The 11,642-nt window shown below is 39.9% G+C and overlaps 1 protein-coding gene across 2 annotated transcripts; it reads right to left on the bottom strand.

Annotated features, from left to right (window-relative positions):
- Nucleotides 1–297: 297 nt before the first annotated feature.
- On the bottom strand, nucleotides 298–11,006 carry LOC306878369 (protein C1orf43 homolog). 2 transcript variants are annotated; one of them, XM_079430682.1, is made up of 7 exons: nucleotides 10,749–11,006; nucleotides 10,315–10,416; nucleotides 6,985–7,093; nucleotides 6,848–6,901; nucleotides 2,047–2,216; nucleotides 1,896–1,954; nucleotides 298–1,816 (listed from the first exon to the last, which is right to left on the bottom strand). In XM_079430682.1, exons 1-7 carry the CDS (start codon nucleotides 10,809–10,811, stop codon nucleotides 1,609–1,611), a joined length of 765 nt encoding a protein of 254 aa, XP_079286808.1. In that variant the 5' UTR covers nucleotides 10,812–11,006; the 3' UTR covers nucleotides 298–1,608. The 2 variants fall into 2 exon arrangements, with proteins under 2 accessions (XP_079286808.1, XP_079286809.1); XM_079430683.1 differs by having other exon boundaries at nucleotides 575–1,816; nucleotides 2,047–2,213.
- Nucleotides 11,007–11,642: the final 636 nt, after the last annotated feature.

The following is an 11,642-nucleotide window of genomic DNA, read 5'->3' as shown; positions in this document are numbered from 1 at the left end:
TTATTTTTAAGGCATCTTATAAACAAAAATATATATCCTATCAAAATTTTGTGATATGAAGTAGTTCCATGGAATCTGATCTCCACTGTAAACACACCAGGTTGTTATTTTATTCCCGTCACATTACTTTCAAGTTGTGTGAGGGTGACAGTTGCCTGTTAGGAGGTTGCTTATACATGTGGAATATTAATTATTAGCAATTATGCATTAAATGAATCAAAAGTCACAGTAAATACATTTAAAACATAACTATTGCAAACAATGTTATGTTCTATTTCACATAAATGCTGTTCTTTTGAACTTTGTATTTATCAAATAATTGAATTTTACAATATATTACAATAGTTAACAGTTACTTTAACATGGAACAAGGTTTCACAATATTACTGTTTTACTATATTTTTAAACCAGCCAATTGAGTTTCACAGAAGCACTTGATAATTGCAGACAGGTGTGCTGGAGCAGGGTTAGAACTGCACAGATAAGTAGATCTCTAGGAACAGAAGTACTGGATTACATTCCGAACCAGTGATGTCTAGTTAGTAGAGACTACTACTGGCAGAACAGCGCAGGTGCAGATGACGCAGACACTTTATTAGGTCTGATAACACTTAAGAATACAGTGAAAGTCAATATAGACAGTCTCTCATAAAACAACCATATCAATTCATGACTCAAACCACACTTTTCTTCCTATACACGCATTTACATCAACTCATTTAAAAAATGTAATTGCACTTAAAAAGAAATAATCAATAGCACAGAATTTAACATCTGTTCTCTCCCAGTTTCTTGTCCTCTGCACAGCTCTTCTCATGGATGTGGGACAGGTTCTTATTTAGAAACCTCAAACTGAAGTAGCCTTAGTATAAAATTGGATAAAGGGCTAGTTTACCCATAAATGCAAATTCTATCATTTACTCCCCCTTAGTTGTTCCAAACCAAGCTATTTTGAAGAATGTTGACAATAGCCATTGATTTACATAGCATGAAAAAGAAAAAAAAAATACATTGGAAGTCAACTGTTTTATCAACATTCTTCAAATGTTCTTCTTTTGTGCACAACAGAAGAAAGAAACTCTCATAGGTTTGGAACAAGTGGATGGGGAGTAAATGGTCATTTTTGGGTGAACCGTCCCTTCAATGATCATTCAACTATTTTTAATTCATGTGTTTGTTCCAGTGAATTCAATCCAGTTAAAATGTTACCCTCTCAGCTAAAGGGTGCTTTGTTGGTGTTCTTTGAACAATAAAGATATAAACTTTACACTCCCTGTTCACATTAAAAGGCCATTCTCGCAAATAAAAGCTGGTAAACAGTGACTTTTACGATTAAACAAAAATGCTCTTCCTGTTAGCTCCATCAGAAAAACATTAAAACTACAAACATAACATTCTCACATTCCTCTCAAAGAAGTTGCACTGACATTTATCCTACAGATTTTGTCATATATTAAGCCATTCTCACATTCGCAATGTGATTTGAGGCCATTTGACTGCATCTCTCACTTTCATTTCTACATGAAGGCTTTTGCAGTGAGCACTGAACACTTGTGATTCACAGTTTCTGAGTTATATTTACACAGTTCCTCAAAGGGGTTCCGTTCTTTAAAGTGTGCTCTCCAGTGTATTATAGTTGTCTTTGAAGTTTTTGAGCTCCAGGAAGTGTTTGGGCCTCTTGCTGCGCTGTCCGGTGGACGGCAGGTACGTGACCTGAATGGTAGAGGCAGACGACGGGCCAGGGGAGCTAGTCAGATCTTTAGCTGCTGACTGGTGCTGCTGGTTTAGAGTGGTGGTGCTGGAATGGGTCTTCACACTTTGGAGAAATGAGGAAGAACGGAGTGAGTAGGGAGATAATTTGAGATAAACAGAAAAAATTGGACCGCAACACTTACACAGCAGCCAGTTCTGCCAGATCTTCCTTATACTTCACAAACTCTGCCTCACCAAACACCTACAGGAAAGAAATCACAAGCCTCTTATTTGTGTCCTGCAGCGCCCCCTGCTGTACATAAGCATTTAACACACATCTGCACTCAGACTGACCCCTGTCCCATGGCGAGCGTTGTCATAGCCCTCCAGTAAGCGGTCTATTAATGCACTGTGACTTGATTTGAACAGAGAGTGAGCGTTTCGCAGGTCCTGCAGCCACTTCCTGTAGCGCCGGCCGGTCAGAGCGCTGGCACTGCAACATAACTCATGAAGCGGGATATCTACTGGTGGGACATAACCAGATCACATCAGATCAAGCTAGACCTGTATGCATACAGTTTTCTATTTTACAAGCTCATTGCAAAATGATTTTCATCAGGTGAAACTTAATAATATAATACACAACTATATAGAGGACGGAAGCGCGGTAAGCACGGAGGTATACGAGCTAGGCTAAGGGCTAACCCCACAAGACCGGCTCTTCCAACACTCATGCTCTCAAATGTTCGCTCTCTGGAAAACAAACTGGACTTAATTCAACTCAGTCGGTCTACACAGCATGAGGCAAGGGATTGTTGTGTGTTTGTTTTCCCTGAAACATGGCTAAACGACAACATCTCGGACTCCACCATTCAGCAGCACGGGAGCTTTCCAGCTACCGAGCGGATAGAGATTCATCACTATCTGGTAAGACCCGCGGAGGTGGCTTGTGTGTGTATATCAACAAAGACTGGTGTAACAATGCTGCGGTATTATCAAAACACTGTTCATCGTTGGTGGAGTTTATGTTTGTGAATTTTTCGACCGTTCTATCTGCCGTGGGAGTTCACGGTCATTGTTATTGTTGCAGTTTACATTCCCCTGTGTGCAAACGCTAAAGACGCACTTCGTGAACTGTATAGCGCCATCAGTGAACAACAAACAAATAACCCCGACGACTTTTTCATCATAGCCGGTGACTTCAACCACGCAAACTTAAAGACAGTTTTGCCAAAGTTCTACTAACATGTGAACTTTGCAACAAGGGGAAACAACACACTGGACTTTTACACAACAGTAAAGAACGCTTACAAGGCTATACCCTGCCCCCACCTCGGGTACTCAGACCACATCTCTGTTATGCTAATCCCAGCATACAGACCACTTCTCAAACTTGCCAAACCGGTTCAAAAACTCATCACAATTTGGCCTCAACACTACAGGACTGCTTTTAGTGCACAGATTGGAACATGTTTAAAGAGGCAGCCACCTACAACAACCACACAAACCTGCATGAGTACACTGAAACTGTGACTGCTTACATCAAAAAGTGCACTGATGATGTGACAGTCACCAAGGCCATCACCACACGTGCAAACTAGAAGCCATGGATGACAGCAGAGGTTCGTGGGCTGCTAAAGATCAGAGATGAAGCATTCAGATCAGGAGATAAAGCCGCCCTCAAAACAACAAGAAGCAATCTGTCCTGTGGCATTAAAAATGCAAAACGGTCAAAACGGCTCAAAAAAATCAATAATCACTTCAGAGACAGCAGAGACACACGGAGCCTGTGGCAAGCCATTCAGACCATCACTGACTACAAGCCCCCGCCACAGGCCTGTGATGACACATCCCTCCCCGATGCACTCAACCACTTTTATTCACGGTTTGAAATGCAGAATGACACACCTGCACAAAAACTGCCCACACCTCCCAACGACCTGCTCAGTCGTTGGGAGCTCAGTCTGTCTCCAGCCGACGTAAGGATGACCCTATCTAGGATTAACCCACGCAAGGCTGCGGGTCCTGACAACATACCTGGCCGTGTTCTGAGAGACTGTGCTGCACAGCTGACAGATGTACTTACAGATATCTTCAACACCTCGCTGAGCCAGGCAGTCGTCCACACGTCTCAAATCCACAACAATCATACCGGTACCAAAGAAATCACCGGTGTCCTGTCTAAATGACTACTGTCCCATAGCACTGACTCCAATCATGATGAAGTGCTTTGAGAAGTTAGTCATCCGGTTTGCATACTGTCCAAACCGCTCTACGGACGATGCAATTTCCTCCACCCTCCACCTGGCTCTTACCCACCTAGAAAATAAAGACTTCAGCTCGGCATTCAACACAATAATCCCACAACAGCTCATAAATAAACTAAACCTGCTGGGCCTTAACAATTCCCTTTGTAATTGGATCCTGGACTTTCTAACCGGAAGACCTCAGTCAGTCCGTGTCGGCCACAACACCTCGAGCACTACCACACTGAGCACAGGTGCCCCACAAGGAGGAAGTGGCACAGCTGGCTGAATGGTGTGGCACTAACAATCTGTCCCTCAATGTGGAGAAGACAAAGGAGGTTGTGATGGACTTCAGAAGAAACTCCGTTGACCACCCCCCACTGACCATCGACAGCTCGACTGTGGAGAGAGTCAGCAGCACTAAATTCCTGGGGGTGCACATCTCAAAGGATCTCACCTGGACCACCAACACCATGTCACTCTCCAAAAAGGCACAACAGCACCTACACTTTCTCCGCTGGCTGAAAAGAGCAAGTCTCCCTCTACCCATCCTCACCACATTCTACAGAGGCACCATTGAGAGTGTGCTGACCAGCTGCATCACTGTCTGGTACGGGAACTGCAGTGCTGCTGACCGCAAGACCCTCCAGCGGACAGTGAACACAGCTGCAAAGATCATCGGTGCCCCTCTCCCCTCCATCCTGGACATTTTCCTTACACGATGCTCTAGCAAAACCAACAGCATCGTGAAGGACTCCACCCATCCCTCCCCCAGTCTCTTCCAGCTCCTACCATCAGGAAGACGGTACCGGAGCATCAGAGCCCGCTCCGCCAGACTGCTCAACAGCTTTTCCCCCAGGCTGTGAGAGCCCTGAACTCAAACCACCCCGCCCCCCTCTGAAACCCCATGCAAACCCCTACCTCCTGAAACATGGCCACCCCCCACCCCAAACCTTACCACACCAAAGAAAAAAAAACTGTATGGAACTTCTTTGTGCAATTCGAAGTGTGCTACACACAGGTGAGTGGGCCTGTACAAACCACCTGTAGTAACACACTCTCCTCTATGTGCACTAGACACTTTACACACACTGCTGCGTGAACACAATCCCACAAAGACTACAAATCATCCTGCACTGTTCCCCAACCAGCTGCTTGACTCAAAATGTTTCTCTTTGCACATGTACAGTATTTATGTGAAGCGTTCGTATAGTTTGTATTTTTTATCTTTTATTTTTTTTAGTTTGTATAGGATAAATATTTATATATAGTATACTTATAGTTAAAATCTGTCAGTAGGTTAGTTGTGTGTAGGTTTATAGTGTTTTTTTACTTCATTGTTGTATGTCTGTATTTATGTAGCACTGTGGTCCTGCGAGGCACGACATTTCGTTCCATTGTATGTCCCCACATGTAGCGGAATGACAATAAAGCTCAACTTGACTTGACTATAATATAAATATAAGTTTAATACAATCCAAGTTAACATTTTACTCATGAGTTAAAATTAAATGTATATCACATTATGTGTATAATGTAACTAAATGATTATACATTTAATGTACACCACTATTATGTACATTTAAAGAAATTAATTGTTTTATTCAGCAAGGACGCATTAAATTTAATTTAAAAAAGTAAAGACATTTGAAATGTTACCAAAAAGAGTATAATATTTGTAAAATCGATTTAAATAAATAACAGTTTCCACAAAAATTTGAATTGATAATAAATGTTTTGATTCAGAATTGATAAATGTTTCCTGCGAGTAAAATCAGCATATTAGAATGATTTTTGAAGAATGATGCGACGCAGAAGACTGGAGTAATGGCTTCTAAAAAAAAACAGCTTTGCATGATTGGAATAATATAAATATATTAAAACAGAAATCAGTTATCTTAAATTAGAATCATTTCAGTTTTAGTGTTTTACTGTATTTTTGATCAAATAAATTAAGCCTTGTTGAGCAATAAAAGCCAAATCTCACTATATAGTACATAAATAGAGTTGCAAAATTGTGTTTTGTGAATGTATGGCAGTATTATTAATGTTAAAAACAAAACCAAAAATATTTTTGTTAACTGAAACAAATGAAAATGAACCGAGAACTAAAAGTGAGAACTAAAACTAAAATACATGTCTCCAAAACTTAATGAAATAAACAGTGTCCTTAAAATGATTTTAGGTTTTTATGCACAGCTATTATTAATCTTCATAACTTGTTTGAATTACACATGAAAAGGCCACTAGATGGCAATAACACTAAACTGCACAGTGAAACTTAACATCATTAAAATACCACTAATAGCTAAGATACAGTACTAACTAACAGATCTAAAATACTAAAACTAAAATAAACAAACTACAGTAGAACACTGTAAAAAAAAAAAACTAAATGTAAAGTGTAAACTGAAAATAAATTAGAAATAAAACTATTTATTTTCTAAACTACCATTTCATTTTTAATTTTCTTGCACTACACATCTGCACAGTTTGTTTTATTTAACTGATTTGCACTCTATCTATTCTGCCATGTGCCTTATGCCACTTTATCTCTTTTTTTTCTTTTTCTACAATGTCCTCATTTGTATAGCTGTATAGTTGTATGTACATATGTTTAAACTGTATTTGAACGTGTTTAATGTTAACTGTATGCACCAAGGGTCTGAGAGTAACGCAATTTCAATTCTCTGTATGCATGTGCCGTACATGTGGAAGAATTGACAATAAAGCAGACTTGACTAATTCTACTAATTTCTAGATCAAATAATCAAATTAAATTCAAATTAAAACTTCTAGGCCTCTATATTCATGATAATTTCATGTAAATGAATATAAAATGTCTTTCCAATGAAAATAAAATGTATTTCCATAAAATGTCTTGGCATGCAGTAAGAAGAGGGTCTTACCAGAGTCTCTGATGGCATCTAACGCTTGCATTCTGAAGAGGTAATTATAACAACCTGCACCAACACAAACACAGACATAAGTGTTCACATCTGCAACAGTATTTACAACGTACTGCCAAGTTCTTTGTTTCTCTCACCATTCTGGCCTTGATGCTTCAATCGATCGTCATCTTTAGAGAGCAGATGTGGCTCATAACGAATGTCGTTCACTTTTGACAAACGGGAATCAATCTCCTCTCTCAGCTCCTGTGAAAGATGCAGCCATGCTTCGGTGTAATTCAAACTAGTATGCAGCAAAATGAATCAAAGAGATTTACAGTTGGGCAAAAAAATATTTAGTCAGCCACCAATTGTGCCAGTTCTCCCACTTAAAAAGATGAGAGAGGCCTGTAATTTTCATCATAGGTACACTTCAACTATGAGAGACAGAATGGGGGAAAGAATCCAGGAAGTCACATTGTAGGATTTTTTAAGAATTTATTTGCTATTATGGTGGAAAATAAGTATTTGGTCAATAACAAAAGTTCATCTCAATACTTTGTTATATACCCTTTGTTGGCAATGACGGAGGTCAAACGTTTTCTGTAAGTCTTCACAAGGTTTTCACACACTGTTGCTGGTATTTTGGCCCATTCCTCCATGCAGATCTCCTCTAGAGCAGTGATGTTTTGGGGCTGTCGCTGGACAACACGGACTTTCAACTTCCTCCAAAGATTTTCTATGGGGTTGAGATCTGGAGACTGGCTAGGCCACTCCAGGACCTTGAAATGCTTCTGACGAAGCCACTCCTTCGTTGCCCGGGCGGTGTGTTTGGGATCATTGTCATGCTGAAAGACCCAGCCACGTTTCATCTTCAATGCCCTTGCTGATAGAAGGAGGTTTTCACTCAAAATCTCACGATACATGGCCCCATTCATTCTTTCCTTTACACGGATCAGTCGTCCTGGTCCCTTTGCAGAAAAACAGCCCCAAAGCATGATGTTTCCACCCCCATGCTTCACAGTAGGTATGGTGTTCTTTGGATGCAACTCAGCATTCTTTCTCCTCCAAACACGACGAGTTGAGTTCTATTTTGGTTTCATCTGACCATATGACAATCCCAATGCTCTTCTGGATCATCCAAATGCTCTCTAGCAAACTTCAGATGGGCCCGGACATGTACTGGCTTAAGCAGGGGGACACGTCTGGCACTGCAGGATTTGAGTCCCTGGCGGCGTAGTGTGTTACTGATGGTAGCCTTTGTTACTTTGGTCCCAGCTCTCTGCAGGTCATTCACTAGGTCCCCCCGTGGGGTCCTGGGATTTTTGCTCACCGTTCTTGTGATCATTTTGACCCCACGGGGTGAGATCTTGCGTGGAGCCCCAGATCGAGGGAGATTATCAGTGGTCTTGTATGTCTTCCATTTTCTAATAATTGCTCCCACAGTTGATTTCTTCACACCAAGCTGCTTGCCTATTGCAGATTCAGTCTTCTCAGCCTGGTGCAGGTCTACAATTTTGTTTCTGGTGTCCTTCGACAGCTCTTTGGTCTTGGCCATAGTGGAGTTTGGAGTGTGACTGTTTGAGGTTGTGGACAGGTGTCTTTTATACTGATAACGAGTTCAAACAGGTGCCATTAATACAGGTAACGAGTGGAGGACAGAGGAGCCTCTTAAAGAAGAAGTTACAGGTCTGTGAGAGCCAGAAATCTTGCTTGTTTGTAGGTGACCAAATACTTATTTTACAGAGGAATTTACCAATTAATTCATTAAAAATCCTACAATGTGATTTCCTGGATTCTTTCCCCCCATTCTGTCTCTCATAGTTGAAGTGTAACTATGATGAAAATTACAGGCCTCTCTCATCTTTTTAAGTGGGAGAAGTTGCACAATTGGTGGCTGACTAAATACTTTTTTGCCCAACTGTGTGTGTGTGTGTATATATATATGTTCAGGCTCTTGTTCTGTCCAGACTTGACTATTGCAACGCTCTCTTGGCAGGTCTTCCAGCCAATTCCATCAAACATCTACAATTAATTCAAAATGCCGCTGCAGGATTAATCTTTAAAGGGGACCTATTATGCAAAAATTACTTTTATAAGATGTTTGAACACAGTTGTGTGGCCGCAGAGTGTGAAAACAACCAGCCTATAATGGTAAAAATCCACCCACTCATTTTTTTATAATTAAAAAAATCATAAACAGTCTCTCCAAAAGAGCCGTTTCAGATTCTCCCTCTGTTCCCGCCAATTTGTGATGCTACCCTGTAAGCATAGACACAACCCTCAGTGAGAAGCTGCGGCCCGCCTCCGCCATTACTGACTACTTGCTGTAGCTGCTGGAGATATACAATGTCAGCGCCACACAGCAAGATGGAAACCTCTGACCAGCAGCAAAAATAGAAAGGCAAGATTAGAGTTTGCAAAAAAGCACAAAGGTGAGCCAGAAGAGTTTTGGAACTGTGTTTATGGACCGATGAGACAAAGCTGAACCTTTATCTAAGTGATGGGAAAGAAAAAATGTGGAGAAAAAAAGGGAACTGCAATGATCCCAAGCATACAGCCTCATCTGTAAAGCATGGTGGAGGTGGTGTCATGGCATGGGCATGCATGGCTGCCTCTGGAACAGTCCCTCTCAACTTTACTGATGACAATGTATGATGACACTAGCAGAATAAATTTGGAAGGGTACAAAACCATCTTGCCTACCAATATTCAAGAAAATCCCACCAGATTCATTCGGAAGTGCTTCATATTGCATCAGAACAATGGCCCAAAACACCCTGCCAGTTCAGTCAAGGAATTTATAAGGGCAAAGAAATGGAAAGTCTTAGATTGCCCAAGTCAATCTCCAGATTTAAATCCGATTGAACATGAGCTGAAGAGGAGAGTAAAGACAGAAACTCCCCAAAACAAGCAAAAACTGGGATTGGCTGCATTAAAGGCTGGGAAAAGCATTTCAAAGGATGAGACCAAGAGTCTGGTGATGTCTATGGGTCACAGACTCACTGCTGTGATTGTGTTCAAGGGATCTGCAACTAAATAATAGCTTTTAATCTTTTATATCTGCCTTATGTTCAACTGTCCCAATACTTATGTTCACATCAATGAGTGGGATGAACTCAAAAAGTGCTGTTCTTTTTATTTGGTAAAACATATATGTGTTGAAACGGCTAATAATAAAATGTGACATTCTGTAGTTTTGTCTCATATTTATCTTTTAATCATATTTCCAAATGTCTTGACTTCACAGCCAACAGAGCAATTTTGCCTTTATTGTTCCAATACTTATGGAGGGGACTGTATATATATATATATATATATATATATATATATATATATATATATATATATATATATATATATATATATATATATATATATATATATATATATATATGGAAAATATGGTTTCAGAGGAATTCATAAAATTAAAATGTCCTCTACAAATAGACAAATTATATTTTGGATTTAAGAGGAACTGTTGATACCTTTGGTGCGTTGTGACCCAGCGGGACGTGCGGTCCTCTGCGAGACTTCATAGCGAAGCGCATAATCTGTCTTTTCACAAAGATGAACAGCAGCACAAACACCTACAGAACGACAGACGGATCATTCAACACATTACACACTCAATACAGCTCTGACACGGCCTGCTTTGCTTTAGCTGTTATTATCAGCAGACAGAGGCTCAAAAGTTAGTGAGATGCCTATATAAACAATATTTGTTAGGCATCATGGATGCATTATAAGATGCTTTCTGGATAAACAACTCATAACGTTAGCTTTTAAGACATCGCATTGCTTCAGGTTTAGTGCAGCTGTTGTTATTATTATTATTTAACTAAGCATTTAAGTATTCAGGCCACATGTTCAATAATTAAATTCTAACACAAATATTATGCATTCGGGTCACTTTACTTACCAAGCTGCCGTAGGCCATAACGAGCACAACATTTACACCGGAAAGAGTGTTTCCCTCTGCCATTGTGAGACCCTTGTTGAATGCTCATGAAAGGAAGATATCGGTCGATTTTAGAGGTCAGTGGTAAAAATTTCGCTCTTTATTACTCGAGTTGACAACAACATTTTCAGTAGACTTTTTGTTGACATCCCTTGTGGTTTCTTCGTCGCATGTTTTGCAAGAAAAACTTCCGTCTACGCGTCTGTGACGCCACCTTGTGGCTTGGCATAAGTAACGCAACAACAACATCCTTCTTCGGTTTAACGCTACATCAGTTCAGGCCCAGGGTTTGTCAAAAAAAAAAAAATTTCTTTTTCTAGTGAAGCATCAGGGAACGGGCCTTCATCGAGGCACATGTCATATTCAGGTTAGCAAAACAAATATTTCTGCAAATTGAAAAAAAAATAATAATAATAATTGCATAAATTATTGTATGCATACCAAATGCAATCAAATATTTCACTATTTCTAGTATAGCCTATATAACAGCAAACAGAATACAAATTTGTAATGTTTATTTTTTTTTTTTAAGTTTGCTCATCAGATACATTTTTTTTTCTTTTTCTTTTTTGAAGAAAATACTTTTTCCCCTTTTGACCACATGACGATGCCTTTCACATTCCAGAATCCTATTTTAAGGGAGTTACTCATAAGTGGCATATAGGGTATATAAATTTTCACCAATACCACTGAGTCTGTCGTTGTCCCAAACCACAATGCTTTCTTGTCATCTTTTCCTCTGTGTAAGATTATAGCTCTCTAGGAGCTCACAAGCCACACGCACATGTACTGTCAATGTATCCAAACACTATGCACATGGTTTTTCAACGTTCTAGACTTGTTTTCTGTGAAAAT

Source organism: Barbus barbus (genome assembly GCF_936440315.1).
Source record: "Barbus barbus genome assembly, chromosome: 12".
In the NCBI taxonomy this organism is placed as follows: domain Eukaryota; kingdom Metazoa; phylum Chordata; class Actinopteri; order Cypriniformes; family Cyprinidae; genus Barbus; species Barbus barbus.
This window is presented reverse-complemented; position numbering and strand designations above follow the sequence as displayed.